The sequence below is a fragment of the Pezoporus wallicus genome, unplaced genomic scaffold (genome assembly GCF_028554395.1).
Source record: "Pezoporus wallicus isolate ANWC-B61680 ecotype Strahan unplaced genomic scaffold, APGP_CSIRO_Pwel_v1 contig_8811, whole genome shotgun sequence".
Classification (NCBI taxonomy): domain Eukaryota; kingdom Metazoa; phylum Chordata; class Aves; order Psittaciformes; family Psittacidae; genus Pezoporus; species Pezoporus wallicus.
In genome coordinates, this window is record NW_026637786.1 from 1 (window position 1) to 17,673 (window position 17,673).

The 17,673-nt window shown below is 54.6% G+C and overlaps 1 protein-coding gene across 1 annotated transcript; it reads left to right on the plus strand.

Moving 5' to 3' along the window:
- Positions 1 to 5: 5 nt before the first annotated feature.
- LOC130598263 (cullin-9-like) lies at positions 6 to 16,525 on the plus strand (the record flags this gene model as incomplete). The annotated part of the gene is made up of 31 exons (XM_057407504.1): positions 6 to 201; positions 321 to 487; positions 666 to 812; positions 1,062 to 1,289; positions 1,450 to 1,540; positions 1,622 to 1,793; positions 2,008 to 2,113; positions 2,508 to 2,603; positions 2,692 to 2,867; positions 3,033 to 3,166; positions 3,235 to 3,405; positions 3,604 to 3,719; positions 4,131 to 4,313; positions 4,445 to 4,593; positions 4,930 to 5,140; positions 5,235 to 5,400; positions 5,560 to 5,705; positions 5,859 to 5,985; positions 6,245 to 6,501; positions 6,582 to 6,841; positions 6,920 to 7,283; positions 7,595 to 7,735; positions 10,756 to 10,920; positions 11,011 to 11,174; positions 12,100 to 12,193; positions 12,417 to 12,491; positions 12,971 to 13,081; positions 14,352 to 14,469; positions 14,677 to 14,810; positions 15,001 to 15,092; positions 15,853 to 16,525. Coding segments are annotated over 31 exons (4,947 nt in total), but the record flags the coding sequence as incomplete, so codon positions are not given.
- Between the last annotated feature and the right edge of the window lie 1,148 nt (positions 16,526 to 17,673).

The following is a 17,673-nucleotide window of genomic DNA, read 5'->3' on the forward strand; positions in this document are numbered from 1 at the left end:
AGAACGGCTTGCTGGTGGTGAACGTGCTCATGGACGGCCACCGGGGCCTGGCGGAGCAGCTGGCGAGCTGCGACCTCCCCGCGGTGCTGCAGAGCTGCTGGAGGGACGGGCAGAGCCCCGGCTGCCCTCACGCGACGCTGGCCCTCGGCGCCATCAACCGCCTCGTGGAGCACGGGCTGCCCCTGGGCCCGCAGAGCGCAGGTAGCAGCTGCCCGGCCCCGCTGTGCCACGGCCCCGCTGTGCCGCGGGCAGGGCAGAGCACCCGCTGCCGCCTCGTGAGCTGGGGCCTGGGCCGGGCCCACGTGTCCTTGTCGTGGCAGGCAGAGAGGCCCCACTGGACCTGGGGGACGTGCGGAGGCTTCTGAGCGGCCCCGGGGACGGCATCTTGTCCAAGGACGTGCTGGTGGCCCTGGAGCGGCAGCTCTGCGGCCAGGGCCCCGTCCCCTCTGGCGAGCTTCACCAGGGGTGGGCACATCCCAGCACGTACGTGGGTGCTGACTGGGGTGTCCCGGGGTGCAGGGCCGTATGGGGATGGAGCAGCGTGTTCCTGGGTGCTCATGAGGTGTCTGAGGCACCAGGGGAGTCAAGGCTCCCAGTCCCTGTGTGTGGGCTGTTGGCGTTCCAGAGGGGCAGGGAAGCGGGGCTGCCTCTGACACCACCCACAGCCTGTGTGCCATGGCCTGAGTGAGCACCCTGTGTCACCCAGGATCCTGAACAAGCTGCTGGACGGTTACCAGGAGGATGTGCTGCCCTGGCACGAGTGTGTGGAGCCCTGTGTGTCCTCCCTGAGTGCGCACAGCAGCGACCGGGAGGTGAGGGGCCCACAGGGGTGTGCTCGGCGCTCTGTGCTGGCTGAGCCACCTGCAGAGGGGTGGGCAGCGGCAGCTGTGGTGGAGTCCTGGCTGCTGGCATTGCCCTGGCCGTGCCTCGCCAGGCTCCAGTGGTGCTGCTGCGGTGTCAGGGTGGAGGGATGGAGTGCGGCAGCACCGCCGCCACCTGCTGCTGTTGCTGCTGCTGCTGGGCCTGGCCGGTCCTGGCTGCTCACGGCTGCTGCTCCGTAGGTGCTGCAGGAGGTCGTTGGCTTCCTGCACCGCCTGGGCACTGCCAGCAAGGACTGCGCGGTGGTGATGTGCTGTGTGGGCACACACGAGGCTCTGGCCAAAGCCCTGAACAAGCACAGCACGGCCCCGCCGCTGGCGCCAGCCCTGCTCGCCCTGGTGACCGACTGCGAGAAGCCCGCCGGCATCTCCAAGAAGCTGATGACCAGCATCTTGGCTGGCTGCATCCAGGTGGGTCTCGGGGGGCCGTGGTGCTGGGACTGGGGTCTCGGGGCCATCCAGCGGCCCTGGCACCGAGGGGCAGCCTCCTGTTCTCTGCCTGCCGCAGCCCTGTGTGGGTGAGGGGAGGAAGACCCAGGGCCCCCGGTCAGAGCCTCGCCCCATCCCATAGCTGGTGCTGGGGCAGATTGAGGAGCACCGCCGGAGCCACCAGCCCATCAGCATCCCCTTGTTTGATGTCTTTCTGCACAACCTGTGCCGAGGTGAGTGTGGTGAGCGGGTGCTGTACCCTGCCTGGCACCTGCCGGCCTGGCTGCTGGAGGCTCCGTGTGCTTCTCGTACAGGCTCCAGCGTGGAAGTAAAGGAGGAGAAGTGCTGGGAGAAGGTGGAGGTCTCTTCCAACCCCCACAGGGCCAGCAAGCTCACGGACAGGAACCCCAAGACATACTGGCAGTCGAACTCCAGCACTGGCTCCCACTTCATCACTGTCCACATGCAGTGTGGTGTGGTGGTCAGGTGGGGCTGGGCTGGGAGAGCTGAGAGGGTCCTTGGGTACCAGAGGGCAGGCGGCTGTGCTGGGAGGAGAGGGCTCTGGGCCCCTGTGTGAGCCCTGCCCCAGTGGTCCCTGTCCTGGGGGTTGCTGGATGTGGGCAGTGGGGTGTGGGGCTGACAGGGGCCAGGGCAGGGGAGGTGGGGGCTGCTGGGCAGCACCACGTCTGCTGTGCTGCAGGGAGATGAGCATGCTGGTGGCCAGCGAGGACTCCAGCTACATGCCGGCCCGTGTCGTGGTGCTGGGGGGAGACAGCCCTGCCGCCATCAGAACTGTGCTCAATGCAGTGAGTCCCTTGAGGGCTGCTGAGGCCATGGGGCTGCATGGGAGCTGTGGGCTGGTCCTTGCTGTGCCCCAGGAAGGTCCTGTCCTGGTGTGGGTCCCTGGGAGATGCTACATGGGGAGGTGGGGATGGCAGGAGCTGTGCTGCAGGAGCCATTTTGCTGTAGTCAGTGAGTGCTGGAGGCTTGGGCATGGGCAATGCTGCAGCCTGGGCTACAGCAGCCTGGTGTGCTGGGGCTTTTGGCCATGAATGGGGCCCTGGTGTGGGGTGCCTTCGGGCTGCATAGGGGCTCCCAGCAAGGGACAGAGGCCATGGCTCTAACACGGTGGTCAGAGGAACATGCAGGGTGGCTGGTGCCTGCCACTTGGCGTGCTGAGGGCTCTCTGTCTGCCTGTAGGTGACCATCCTGCCATCAGACAGCAGAGTGATCCTGCTGGAGAACATGAGCCGCTTCTGGCCCATCATCCAGATCCGGGTGAAGCGGTGCCAGCAGGTAGGGGCCTGGGAGGCTGGGGCAGGGAGCTGGCAGTGTGTGGCACTGGGGCCATGCCCAAGGAGCTGAGGGTTGCTCTGTCCCACAGGGCGGCATCGACACCCGTGTGCGTGGCATCGAGGTGCTGGGTCCCAAGCCCACTTTCTGGCCCGTTTTCAAGGAGAAGCTGTGCCAGCGGGCGTTCCTGTCCTGCACTGCTCGGGCTCATGCCTGGTGCCAGGAGATCTGCTGGGACCGGGGGCGACTGCTGCAGCTCTTTGGCAGGTGAGTTGTGTCCTCGCTGTGCCACCGCATCCCTGGTCTCTGAGGGGCCCTGGCTGTGGGGCGAGTGGGGCTTCCGCGCCGATGTGCCTGGCAAGGGGCTGCGCTGCTGTCCCGGGAGTCCCCGAGGCATCAGCAGCACCGTGTGCTGCCCGGTGGCTGTTGCAGGCTGAACCGGGCGCTGCGGCACGAGCAGGGCTTCGCCGAGCGCTTCCTCCCTGACGAGGAGGCGGCGCGGGCCTTGGGCAGGACGTGCTGGGAGGCCCTGGTGACCCCGTTGGTGCAGAGCATCACCAGCCCAGGTACCCTGTGCTCTCGCGGGCCCGTGCCCTGGGCTGAGGCAGCCGCTCTGAGCCTGGTTTCCTCGCAGACCCCGACGGCGTCAGCCCCCTGGCCTGGCTGCTGAGCGAGTACCTGGAGAGCGGGGAGCCGCTGCGCCACGCCGCGAGCCCCGGTGCTGCCTTTGGTTCCCGTGTGCGGCGCCTGACCCAGCTCCTGGTGCACGTGGACCCCGGCAGCCGGGAGCCGGAGGAGGCGGGAGGTGAGCGTGGGGCTGGGAGGGCCCAGTGTCACCGGAGTGTCCAGAGCCGGGAAGGGCTTGTGGCCGTGCCCCTGCAGTGGCTGTGGCCACTTGGAATCTGCTCTGCACTGAGCCCACAGGGAGAGGGGAGGCTGCTGGCAGTCAGTGTGTGGAGCCTGCCTGTGGAGCCGCGCTGAGGCTGGTGGTGTCCCTTGGCAGGTGAGAAGCAGGGGAAGAACAAGGAGGAGCCGGCCAGGCCTGCGAAGGAGATGGTGAAGAAGTCAAGCAGCCTGTGGGGCATCTCGCAGTGCTGGCGTGGTGTGGTGCAGCAGCAGGTAGCGCTTGGAGGGCTGGCTGTGGGGCCAGAGAGGGCAGGTGGGACCTCACACCGGACACGTGTAGTGCCATGCAGGGCTTGACAGTGGCCTGGGCACTGTGTGGGGAGGGTGCAGGGCAGTACCTGGCCTCTGCAAGGCCTGGAGGGGTGTGGGACAGCCCTTCTGTGTTTGCTACCTTGGCAGGGCGCAGGCCACAGGCTGAGAGACAGGTACAGTGCTGGGCTACGTATTCCAATGCTGGGCAGTGTCCTGCTGCTGCCCAGCCTTCAGGCTGCGCTCCTGTCTCTCCACAAGCTCTTGGTAGCTGACTACTGGTCTGGATCTGGGCAGTTGGTGTCAAAAGACATTGCTGCATGCAAAAGCCACATCCCGCTGTGGGGCTCACCCCTCTCCTTTCGTGTCCCACAGGTGCAGCGGTTCCTGGAGGCAGCTGGGCAGGCACCAGACCTCGTGGAGCGATACTGCGGGCTGTACCAGCGCCTGCGCAGTGCCACGGAGGAGCTCTTTGGGCAGCAGGCTGCCTTTGCACTGGCCCTGGGCCAGGGCTTCGCGGGGGCTCTGCTGCAGCTCTCCTTCCTTAGTGCCCTGCACGTGAGTCAAGGGAGCGTGGCACCAGTGCCGGGGCTTTCCCAGCTGCTCCCCCAGGGCCGCTCCCCCAGCCCAGCCCTGCAGCCACCCCGCAGGGCTGAGCCCCCTCCGCAGCCAGCCCTGTCCCTCTGCAGGTGAGTGAGCAGTTTGCCCGCTACCTGGACAGGCAGATCCAGGAGCTGCGCAGGGCTGCGGGCAGCACGGGGCCGCTGCAGCAGATCCTGGACCCCTTTGTTGTCTTCAGTGGCCTGGAGCTCGCCCACACCTTCGAGCACTTCTACCGGTGAGGGATGCCGTGTCTGCATGGGACCGGAGGGCCTGGGGTCCGCGCTGTGGCGTGACAGGGGAGGTGCAGGCGATGCTGAGCCCGGCTGTGTGCGGCTGTGGTGCTCCCGCTTTGCTTTTCCCAGCTCTGGTGTCTGGAGGGAAGGGTTGTGAGTGGCCGCAGGTGCTCCCTGTCTGTGGAGGCACATTCCCTGCTGGCAGTGGAGAGAGGAGATGGGTGCTGCCGGGCCCACGTGTCCTGGGGTGAGGCAGGAGCCAGGGCTGTCTCCTGTCACGTGGCTGATGGCCCCGGGGCTGGTGCTGGCCCCTAACCTGATGCTGGTGCCTGTGGCAGGCACTACCTGGGTGACCGGCTCCTGGTGCAAGGGCCGTCGTGGCTGGAAGGAGCCATCGTGGAGCAGATCGGGCTGTGCTTCCCCAGCCGCTTCCCCCAGGCCATGCTGAGCAACCTGGCCGAGGCGGAGGAGCTCCAGCGGCAGTTTCGCCTCTACCAGCTGCAGGAGCAGGACAAGCAGCTGCTGGAGCTGGACAAGGGCCTGGACGAGGTGAGTGCTGCTGGGGTGAGGAGCCGGGGGCTGCCCGCGTTCCTCACAAGGCTCCTGAGGCCTGTCCTGAGCCGTGCTCCTGTCCCCGTGCCAGGCACCGGGGACGGCCTCGGTGACGGATGCGCCGGAGGTGACGGTGCTGGCCCTGTCCCCGCGCTGCTGGCCCGTTTCGCCGCTCTGCCACATGGACCAGCCCCAAAGGTTGTTCTCGGCGGCGCTGAGCTCTCCTCTGGACGAGTTCGCCAACTTCTGCAGGCACAGTGAGTGTTGGGCAGCCCCCAGGCTCAGCCAGGAGGAGCCTAAAGGCAGGGGTGTGCTGGGGGACCGGGCAGGGCTGGCTCTTGCTCTGATGCTGCCTCTTGTGCTGATGCTGTCCCTTGCACTGATGCTGCCTCTTGTGCTGATGCTGTCTCTTGCAGGCCAGAGCCTGCTGGGCTGGGAGTGCACAAAGCCCTGGCGGTTGCAGTGGACGTGGCTGGGCCATGCTGAGCTGCAGTTTGGAGACTGCATCCTCCACGTGTCCACGCTGCAGATGTACATCCTGCTGTGCTTCAACAGCGCTGAGGTAGGAGCTGGGGTGATGTGGGGTGATGAGGCAGCAGATGCTGGGGCATGGCAAGGCCATGTCTTCCCTTCTGGTGGGGTCTCCAGCACTGTTAGGGGCACAGGCTGCCCTCTCTTCACCGGGCTGTGGCTGGTGAATCTTGGCCTCTGGCAGGAGGTGGCTGTGGAGGCCCTGCTGCAGGTCACAGGGCTCCCTGCTGACCTGGTGCACCACGCACTGGCACCGCTGACCCATGGTGAGGGCGTCCTGGTGTGGAGCTGCCCGGTGGGAGGTGAGTGTGGGGCTAGGACAGCCTTGGGAGGCACTGGTCTGAGCCCTGAGCGGGTGCTGGGGTGGAGGGGAAGGGAGGGGGGCTGGAGTGAGCCTGTCTGGGGGGATCAGGGCTGTGTGTGGGGGTCGGGCATAAGGCCACATGTGGGGCTGGGGCCAGGGGTGGTGTGTGGTGCTGTTGCTTGGGGCCATGTGTGGGGGACAGGGATGGGGCCTAGAGCTGTGATGGCAGCAATGGGAGGGTCTGGTCCGACAGCCACGCACGTGTCCTGGGCTCCTCCAGGTCCCAGCTGGGGGCTTGGCTGACCCTGGGCCCGGTGTAGCTTCAGGCACGCTGCGGCTGAACCAGGCAGCCCTGGCCCATGCCTCTGAGCGCCACCTGAGGCTGCTGCCCCAGCAGAGGTACCTGAGGGCGGAGAGGGCTGAGGTCAGTGCCCTGGAAAGGAAAAGGAACATCCTGTGCTGCCTCATCACCCGCATCCTCAAGGTGGAGAAGCAGCTCCACATCGACAACCTCGTGTTTAGGGTATGGAGGGCTCCAGGGGCAGAGCAGGGCTGCCTGGGTGCTGCACCACACTGCAGCCTGGGGCTCTCTTGCTGCTGTAGGTGATTGATGCCTGTCAGAAGGGCGAGCTGGGGCCAGGGCTGCAGTTCCTGAGCTTCTGCTGCCACAGCGTGGATGTGCTGTCCTGTGTCCTGCACTTGCTGAACCAGGGATACCTGCGGCGCCAGGAGGAGAGGCCTCATGTCTTGGAATACATCTCTACTGAACCTACAACCCCTCCTGGGGGCCAGGCACAGATGGTTTTCCAGAGCAGGCCACTGAAGTCATCTCCAGATGAGGACAGCTTAGACCACCTGCATTGGTAGGGATGCATGTCACCAGGTGTGCAGGGAGTGTGCATCTCCACCCTGTATGGTTGTGACACATTTCTCTATGTCAGGTTGAAGCCTGGCATTGGCAGTTCGGAGGAGTTTCTTATGGCAATGCTGCAGGTGCCAAGGGGGCACACACTTAGTCCGGAGGAAGCGAAGCTGCTCATGAACCAGACAGTACAACAGGTCCAGGATGCTCTGAGCATCCCAGATGATGTTGCTCGGCACCTCCTCATGCACTGCAGGTGGAATGTGGATTTCCTGATCCAGCGTTACATGGAGAACCGCGAGACCCTGCTTATCTCCTCGGGGCTGCAAGTGCAGGATGCTCAGCCCCCTCCAAGCCCAGGGACCCACTGTCCAGTCTGTGTGAACCAGCTGTGTCCCACTGAAAAGCCACCAACCCTCTGCTGCATGCACTACTGTTGCAAGGTGAAGATCCTCAAGTCTTTGGCCCCTGTAGCTGGGTAGGGAATATCCTGCTGCTTAGTTAGAGCAGCTGTGCTTTGTCTGAAGCTGTTACCATGTCGTTTTCATGGAGTTCATATGTTCTCTTTTTTCATCTCCCTTTAGTGGTAATCCTTCAACTGTGGGTTAGTCTGCTACCAGTCTGGTGGTTTTGGGTACTTATGCATAGTTTGTGGTGGTTTTGTGCACTGTCTGCTGGGGGGGGGGTGGGCTTCAGGGCCACACAGCCCAGCTGGTGCAGCTCCTCTTTAGTTTCTCATCTTCTGCCTTTACAGCCCTGTTGGAGTGAGTATCTCACAACTCGCATTGAGCAGAATATGGTTGTCAACTGCACCTGTCCCATATCCGATTGCCATGCACAGCCAACTGCAGCTTTCATTTGCTCCATCGTTTCCTCAGAGGAGATTATAGCCAAGGTACAGTAGGTTACTTGGTGTCAAAGCTGTTTTGGTTTTGTGAGCACAAACAGATAATCTTGCTGCTGCTTTTCCCCTTCCTGTTGCTAAGACTGGCAATGAGGCAGACCAGATTTCTGCCCAGTAGTGTCAGTTGTCTCTGATCACGGGCATTGCCAGCTGTTCAGGAAAGCATAACATCAGCAGAAGAGCCCAGTGGTATTTCCTCTAAACATACCTCCAGCAAAAAACATTTCAGTACATCATTAGTTAAGGACCAAGTGAGAGCTATGGTCGCAGTTCATGTCAGGTATCCTCTGCTGGTGTGCTAGAAGCAGTTGTTAAATCTAGGACAAATGAAGAGAAAACGTTTGAGCAATTTCATTTTATTGCTGCAACAATGGCCCCTGTGTTCTCTCTGTTCCAACAGTCTCTGGCTTTGAGCACCTCAGGTTTTTATGAAGATGACAGTAGTTACCACATCAGATGTAATCTCCACTCTTTAAGTTTGTGTGGGTTTACAGATCACTGTAAACTGGGTTTCCTGCACTGTGCTTACCTTAGTCCTCATTCAGCACGGGGCAGCAGGAGCTACTTGGTCTGAGGCAGAAGCTATTTTTTCCTCCATATTCTTTCAGGTTTTAGTTGTTAGAGCTGAATTACCTCACCATCTAATGACAGAGCTGTTGCTGTTGCATGACAGACTATTTCTGTTCTGGACAGAACGGGTGTCTCATCTGTTTTCTACTGCTCTGTTGTTTAACAGGCCTATACCAGCAATTCCTTCTCCAGAAATATTCTCCTCCTCTTCCAGCTCATTACTGTCATTATGATCCTGTATGAGCAGTCGTACAGAGAAATGAGCAGTAGTCACAAAGACTGCTCTAGCTTACAGTTTTTCTTTAAGCTTGCAAACTGGCAACCGTAATGATCAGGGCTACAGAAGTGCATTTCCTTCCATATGTCTTAGGTATCTTGTTTTCTATAAGAAGTGCTTGGAAAATTAGCGTATAGAGAATATATCTGGGCAGCTAGTTCTGACTGGCTTTGCAAATTCTGTTGTCACACCTGTCTGAGAGCAGGACTGGTTATCCTGTTGCTTTGGCTATTATAAAAAATCTGTTATTGCAGATGATTTTAACAAATTGCTCTGATGCTCAAACTGACATGTTTTCTGTTTCCCTCTTTGCTCAGTAAGTGGTATTGCTGGAGCATTCATGTCTCCTGCAGAGTCACACATACAGTCATAGAATGATTTAGGTTGCCATAATGTGCGGAAATCTGTGGTCCAGCCCTGTGGCCAAAATAGCCAGGTTATTGCTGATATTAAAACATACTGCATCAGATTCAGTCTTCTCTGCATCTTACAGTTTGGGTAGGTCTTGACAGTGGTAAGTTCCCCCTTCTCCCCATGCTGAACAAAGCCAGCTCTCTCAGCTTCCCCATATGCATCCTGTGCTCCAGCCCCTGACTGTCTTGGTGGCCTAAGGACAACATTTTCTCTAATCTGCTGATGTCTTTCTTGTACATGGGGGCCCAAACTGTTCCCAGTATCCAATTGTGTCGCCAGTGCCAAACAGCTGTGAGAAATCCCTTCCCTCACCTGCTGGCTGCTGTCTTGCTAATACAAGAACACTAGAGTTAAAACTTTTAATGTTTATATTTCTACAAAACATAAACCCTGCCATGTTTCTGAAAGAGGTTTTCTCTTCACCCGGTTTTCCTCAAGTTCCTTGGGAGTCTGTTCGTCAGAGGTAGTCTTCTGTTCTGCCTCCATGGATTCTTTGCTGGGAATGCATAGGCTCAATACCTGGATCTGGGGCTTTGCACACCAACGTGTTCAGGTTGCCTGAGAAAGAGAATGAATAACAAAGAATAAATGAGAGCAAAAATGAATGAGAGGCCTCTCTGAGCCTTTCAGTGCTTGTGGCTTGCATCTTTTCTCTCTAGTACTTGTTTTGACCTGTGTTGTCCTTTCTGTGCCTGGTAGCTTTAGAGCAGCTCTCTGGGTATGCAGAAATATCTGCAGGAGGGCTGTGAAGGCTACAGAGTTTCTTCTGAACTTCCTCTAGCTTTGTATATGTTTGTACAGTCCTTACACTGCAGCAACTGAGCATAGCAAACTAAGCAACTATGTGCAGTATGGTTGCATCCCTGGGTCCCTACCTGAACAGTCCCTTACTGGTAACCAGTTTGCCTTGTCCTCTGTGGTAATGTCTGGAGGTTGTGGGCAAATCGAGTCTCCTTCCCCTTTGCACATCATTTAACTAAGCAGAAGCCTGCTGAGGAACTTAAAATCAGAGAAATTAAAAAGAGCAGGTAGAGGAAGGAGATCCTTACCCTCTACCCAGTGCTGGTGAGGTCACATCTGGAGTACTGTGTCCATTTCTGGGCTCACCAGTACAAGACAGATGTAGTGGGAAAATCCAGCAAAAGACCATAAAGATTATTTAGGTGTTGGAATACCTGTAGGAAAAGCTGAGAGAGCTGGTTTGTTTAGCCTGGAGAAGAGAAGGCTTAAGGGTGGCTCTTTCCAGCGTGTGTAAATACACAAATGGGATTAAGGAGCCACATTCTTCTTGCTGATATCCAATGAAAGGATAAGAGGCTTTGTGGACTAATTTAAATACAAGGAATTCTGTCTAAACATAAGAAAACTTCCTTCTCAATAGGAAGGGTTAATGGGATGTTGGAAGAGTTTGGGCAGAGAGGCCTGTAGTCTCTATCCTTGGGTATGTTCAAAACCCAGCTGGACACGGTTCTGAGCAGCCCTGCTTTGAGCTGGAGGAGTTGGACTCATTTTTTAATCTCCAGAAGTGCTTTCCAGCCTCAGCTATTCTGTGGAACAAAACAGCCTCCAGTTATGACACGAAGGGTGGAGAATTTACACAAAGGGAATAAAAGAGTAAACTAACTTAGTGCTGTTTTGTTGTGAGCAGTTTTTCAGTCAGCTGTAGAGCCCGGAGGCACCAGACCCCAGTTGTAAGGCCTAACCATGCAGCTTCTCTGCCTTAAATCTCCTTCCTGGCTTCTCATTACAGTATGAAAAAGCCCTCCTCAGAGGTTATGTTGAGTGTTGCTCCAACCTGACATGGTGCACCAACCCTCAGGGTTGCGATCAGATCCTACTTAAGGATGGATTTGGCTATGGGGCAGCCTGTTCCAAGTGCTCCTGGATATCCTGCTTCAACTGCAACTTCCCAGAGGTGAGGCTGAGCTGAGTCATGGGGCAATACTGTTTTGGGTTTGGCACACACCCTTCTGCTTCAGTGTGGTTGACTGTCTGTCTTTTTCAGGCCCATTATCCTGCAAGCTGCAGCCACATGTCTCAGTGGGTGGATGATGATGGGTACTATGAGGGAATGACAAGTGAAGCCCAAAGCAAACATCTGGCTAAGCTCATTTCAAAGCACTGCCCAAGCTGCCAGGCTCAGATAGAGAAAAACGAAGGCTGCCTGCAGTGAGTATCAATTTTTGTTTGCTAATGGAGACAGGAGAGGACAAAGACATACAGTTAGGTTCATTGTGCTTGCTTTCTGTTTTTTTCCTGGGTTGTGGAGTAAGAGTTGTAGCGGGTCTTTTTTATAGCTTTAGAAGAATGAGTGATTGCTTTGAATTGCTGTGAAAAGCAAAATGTTCCCTGGCATTCAGAGTTCAATCCATTGATAGCTCTGGAGTAGAACCAAAACTCATTTTGCAGTAATTTTTTTATAGCACACCCTTGTCTGCTCTCAGAAGCTGCTGCAGACACACAGAGGTGCAGGTTAGAGGAGTGGATAGCTCAGAACCAGTTTTTTCTTTCATACTCACCTATTCCCATAACCTTAAACAGTTTTCTTTTAACTGCCTCTTTTGAATTGGTTTGTATCTCTGGCAGCTTGTTACATGACAGAGAAGTGACATCCAGCCTTGAAGCTAGCACGTAGGAGTTGCCATGTGTTTCTTGCACTGGCACAGTACTTAGTGCCCAGTTGTGACTTGTCCTCACATGTTTTGTGTGGCCTTGGGGCTGTGCAGTGCCTTTCTGCACTGCCGAGTGCTGCGTTACTGAGGGAAGAGGCGAGGTGCTCATGTGCATTTTGCTTCCAACTGTGGAATGCTTAGTTCACCCTTCAAGTACTTGGTAAGTTTGTAGTGTGAGATCGTGCTTCCAGTTTACCCAGCTCATTTTTGGACAGACAATGACTAGTTTTTAAGTATCACCTGCTTCCAAAAAAGGCTTTAAAAACACATGCAAGGAAATGAATTAGTGATACGAGTACTAAGTGAATGGGAATGACTGGGTTGCATACTCCACCCCTGTGATGTAGGGGAGCAGTGGGAGAAACTGTGCAAGTGGCTGTTAGGACTGAGTGATTCCCATTGTTCTTTTTCCTACCGTGCAGTATGACGTGTGCAAAGTGTAATCATGGCTTCTGCTGGCGTTGCCTCAAGCCCTGGAAGCCGACTCATAAGGATTATTACAACTGCTCTGCTATGGTGAGTGGTTTGCTGTATCCACTTGGTTCATGCTTGTGTTCAGATGCACCTGGCCTCTCAGATGGATGGGTGAGGATCTCCACTTGTGCCCTTTACTCTGGACTTTGTGGAGTTGCCAGTAATATTAATAGTGTTGTCAAAGTCTGTATGTGTGGTAGCCATTTCCAGGCAACCCTGGTACTTGAGGGAAATTGCTACAGGTTACTTGTACCTTTTCTTTCAGGTGAGTAAAGCAGCTTGGCAGGAGAAGCGTTTTCAGGATTACAATGAGAGATGCACTTTTCATCATCATGCAAGGGTAAGGCCTCCTCCTTCCTTGGCAGACATTGACTCTTTTGCCTTAGCCCTGTTGAGCAGCGTAGTTTCTGTTGTATCTCAATATATGTTACCTGAAGCTGAGAAGCAGGCTTCAGATCCAGGTGGGAATACCTAGCCATTTTTTTGCTCTGACATAAGGGGTGGTTCTTGGCCTGCTTTCTTCTGCCAAGTCTGTTGTGGGCTTGGAACACCTAATTTGTGGTGGTGACGTGCTCAAACTGATGCAGTACTTTGAAGCAATGGCAACTGAAGGCTCTGGCCCGAGCTGAGATACTGTGAAAGGCTGAAGTGACAGCACAGTAGAGATGTCATAGATGGAGGCAGTAAATGCTGTCCTGCTGCCTGCATCTTCTGGGATAGCACTTCAGGGTGCTTGGCGATTACGTGTGTGGAAGGTGCTATTTTTCAGTCTTGTGGAGCTGGACATTGACTTTTTTTCCCCTCCTTTGGTTATTGCAGGAATTTGCCATGAATCTGAGGAATAGCATTTTTTCTGTCAGAGGGATGCCAAAAATTAGGACTTTGACCTTTGTTCTTGATGCCTGCAAAGTGCTAGAACAGGCACGGAAGGTAAGGCTGGATAACAGGGTTGCTGAGGCTTAGGTCTAATTCTGCTGATGTATTTTATGCCTTTTTTAAAGTGAGGAGATGCCAACCTTGTTCTGCTCAACAAGGGGAGACAGAAAAAGCGTGAGGGGAGGAATAGCATCAGGACAGGGAAGAGCTCATGTCTGCCTTTCCCTGCTCTCTGAGTTGGGCTATCTGCAGTGTTTGTCACAGTTGGGTCATAGGATTTGGAGCTTAGCTCATGCTGACACCATGAAATTGACACAAGGGTCCATATTTAGGGTTTTCATATATTGGCTTGGACAGTTCCAATTTGAAATGCCCCGGTGGTGGTACTTGATGCTATGTTACAGTTAAGAAGTCCCTCTTGATGCTCGTGTTAGTATTTTCCTTTCTTAACTTAATTCCATGAGCCATAGGTGTTTTGGGAGCACTGAGCTACCTATTGCATGCCCCGATAGCCACATTATGAAGGATTTGCAGTGCAGCCACTGGATGTGTGCAGTATGCCCGTGGCAGCATAGGCCTGCGCTGTCTTCTATGCCCTGAAAATAGGAAGGAGGTGGGAATTGCCTTTGTGATACTGCCTTTGCAATATATACCTTGCTTGTGCAGGCAGATTTGATTTTGAGAGATGCATGTGTAACAAGGGTGTCTGACCCTGTTTTGTCTTTTCAGTATGGTTCTCCCTGTATTTGCCAGGATACAGATCAATGTTGCTTGCTGGTGCTGGCTTTTCTGGCCCATTTCGTTAAATAGAAACAGTGGTCTTGTTTCCTGCTGAGTGCCTGGATGGTTTTAGAGGTCATTCATTCATAGTAAGAGTTTGCCACTTGTTGAAATGAACCTTGCACCATGCCTGCTTTCCTTTGGCCTCAGTTCTCTCAGTTCAGTGCCACTTGAGTTCAACATGGGCTGCCCAGCAATGTGTACATTCTGTGTGCTTGTTGTTTTGACTCTGCCTGCTGGTCAGTCACACTTGTTAGGCATTTACAGTCTGTATTCTTGTGATGGGTTGCAGGTGGGATCAATCAGTTATTTTAGACTTCAGTGCAAAATAATTACACATTCATTTCCAATCCTACCAGGAGCTCTAGGTAGCCTGGCATTGCTGTCACTTGGCATAATGGTTCATTGGGCTATTGCCACAGACCAGAAGTGCTGCCAGGCTTCTATCAGCTACTGATATGTAATGCTACTTTCTTTTTGCCCACTCTTTTTTGCCCACTCTGAAGCTTATCATCAAGCTTACAGCATGATCTGTACGCTCCAGGTGCTGGCCTACTCCTGTGTGTACAGCTACTACAACCAGGACACTGAGAGCATGGATGTTGTGAAAGAGCAGACTGAGAGCCTAGAGCTGCACACTAATGCTCTGCAGATCCTTCTGGGTAAGTCCCACAGTCTCTCAGCAGTAGAGGCTAGCATTCCCAGCTACTTGGTTCAAACTGTGGCAGTTCTGTGTTAGAGTGATAGCATACACTGTATGCGTACAGTATTCCTAAGGAGCTGTGACAGGCTTATAATCAGAGCCAAGGGATGCTGTCTCTGCTTAAGAGTGTGGGAAGCAGCATGACTTTGTTGGCCTTGAATTGCAGAGGAAACCTTGCTGCAGTACCAGGACCTGGCCTCTTCTCTTCAGCTCCTGAAAGCAGAGCATTTCAAGACTGGTTTGGAGTTGGTACACCAGATCAAGGAGCGTCTCTTTGCAATTCTGTGGCATTCCACACAGGTGAAGTCCACATCCTCTTCAGTGGCTTGTGCTCTGGTTTTGCTTGGTCTTGGGTAAACCTAGGAAGGGGCTTGGTCAGCTGAGGCCATGGACTGTCAGTGCTGTGTGTATGTAGGAAAGGGCTCTGCAGCGCAAAATACACTCCAAATTGCATATTGTCTCTTTTGTGTCTGTTCTTCTGTGCTAGCAGGATTTCCATGTTGGGCTCCAGACTTCATCAGATCCTGGTCAGAGAAAGGTGAAACTCTCAAATGTGCCTACTTCAGCCCCTGCCTGTGTAGGGTGAGTTTTCTTAGTGGGGTAACAAGGAGAGGTGCAAAGTTGCTCTCCCTGGACTTTCTTGGGTTTCTGTGCAGAGTCACGCTTTTTCTTCAGGAGTGTATCAGAGATCTAGGAGGTGTCCAGATGAGAAAACCAAGAACAGAACATCCATGGGGGGAGATGTAAGGGAATGGAGAAGTAACACAGCTGTAAAACAGTGTGTTGAGAGGTGAAATGGATGGTTGGTTGCCTGTCCTAGAGCACTGAGTGGGCAAGTGTTAAGGTTGGAAGGTGGTGAGTTTGAAACAAAATCCATTCCTGTAGGACATGCTGTTTAAACCAAGAAACACAACTGGCATCTGCCATCCCAGTGTGACCAATCCCCTCTGACAGCTGCTGTGTTTCCAGGAGCTGAGCAGGGTTCTGAGTGTTGCAAGAAAGAACATGTGACAACTGAGTCAAGACACTGTTTCAGAGCTGGGTTTCTGGTCTCCTTGGGCTGAGACACCAGAGCTCTGGTGGCAGACGGAAGCTTGTTGGCCCAGTCACAGGTGGCTCTGGGACACAGTCCTGTTCTGCATACATGGATAAGGCCATTTAATCACCACCTTATAGGTGCATGCGTGTGGCTGCTGTGTGCCTGAAACAAGGCTTTGGATGGGGATGCTGAGGTCTTACAGTAGGGAAGGTGAGGGTGGTGTAGGGGCTGGATTGTGGTTGCTCTGGTCTGATCCTGTTCTTCTCAGCTGGGGCTCTGGTCTGATGCTGTTCTCCTCAACAGGCCAAAATGTACCATCTTGTGTGATGATTCCAACAAAGATGAAGGTGACAAAGAGGTTGAATACGAGGAGTATGAAGATGAGGAAGACTATGATGACGATGATGACCTTGATGAAGACAACTTTCTGTTCGGTGATGAATCGGATAACCTTGATTGTGACTCCTACTTTGATGATGATGCCTATGACTAGAAGTCACCCAGCCCGGACCTCTGCCTCTAGCTTGTCTCGACCAGTTTGTATTAGTGTCTTTCCTCAAGGACAGGAATGCTCAGGCAGAACCAAGAAGCATCTCCTCCGAGGGCTGCTTGTTTGGTGATGTGCAGAAACACTGCTCAGGACAGACAGGCTGTTACTGTGGCCACGTCTCTCAGAAAGCCATCTTCTTGCCTTGCTCTCGTCTCAATTTCTGCCCATAGGTATCTAATTGAGTTAGAAGGTCACAGTTCAGCTGCAGCGTGAGGATTGCTTGCCACCTGCTAAAGGACTGTTTGGTGTCCTTGGAGAAAGGCCAGGCACAGGTGAGTGTGAGACATTGTCCTAGTATCACACTGTCTAATCCAGCCAGCATCTAGAAATACTGTAAAGCAGTGTTTGCACTCAAGTCAAAGCCTCCCAGCTGGAGCTGGTGGGATTCCCTCCAGAGCCACAATGGATGAGGTTCAGTGCATTCCTCTTGTTTGCTGTTTATGGGAGGAGCTGCCTTCCCTGCTGTGAAGCAGGATGGGCTGCTATGAGTGGCACAAGTTTGCAGGACTGTTTTTAAGTGTATAAATACATGCACGTGCACACACAAATATATCAAATCCTATACAGGCAGAAGTTGTTCAGGTAATGCTTTTATCTTTGTAAAACAGAAAACCCTGAGGATAAAGGGCTGAAAAAAAGTTCAGTTTTAAAAAAAGAAATAATTTTCTTCTAAAAAAAGCCTCCTTGTTGTCTGTGGGGAACATGGGTGGGAAGGGAGAGGAGGGTATTCTCAGAGTGAGGAGGAAGTGACCCGAATGTGCTCATCCCAGGAGTTACGTGTGAAATTGGTGTGGGTTTGGGATCCTTGCCCAGGCCATGCTGGCTGTCTGCAGAGTGGCTTTGCCTTCCTGGACAGTTCAGGGAATGGGAAATAATGGGAACAATAATGGGAAAGAGGGCTGTTAGCCTAGCCCTGTGTCTAGGCTGTGGAACTTGCAGACTCTGCATGGGATGCAGGCAGTCTGGAGAGCTTTAAGCCAAGACAGGGCCAGAACAGCCACGGGCCTTGTCTTTGGTATAGAGGCAACGACTGGTGAAACAAGGACTGAGTGTGGGAACAGGGCAGAGGAGCGTCAGCCCTGTTCCCGGTAAAGCAGTTGCACTCACTGGGGAAGTGTAAACTGCGCTGGGGAGCGTCTGCTGCTCCCCCACTGCCTCTTCCGCGTAGCGTAAGAATGTGCTGCCATCCCGTGGCCTATTTGCGGTACTGCAGGTGTTGAGGGCTTTTTGCACCTCCTGCTGCTGCCGTCCCGTGGTCAGTATTTGGTACTGCGGGTGTGGGGAGCGCTGTGCGCCTCTTTCTGCTGCCACCCTGTGGGCAATGTTCGGTACTGCAGGTGGGTGCCGCTCTTTTCCTCCTTCTGCTGCCATCATGTGGCCAATATTGGGTACTGCAGGTAGGGGACTCTGCGCCTCTTATTGCTGCCATCATGTGGCCAATATTAGGTACTGCAGGCAGGGGACTCTGCGCTTCTTACTGCTGCCGTCATGTGGCCAATATTGGGTACTGCAGGTAGGGGACTGCGGCTCTTACTGCTGCCGTCATGTGGCCAATATTGGGTACTGCAGGTAGG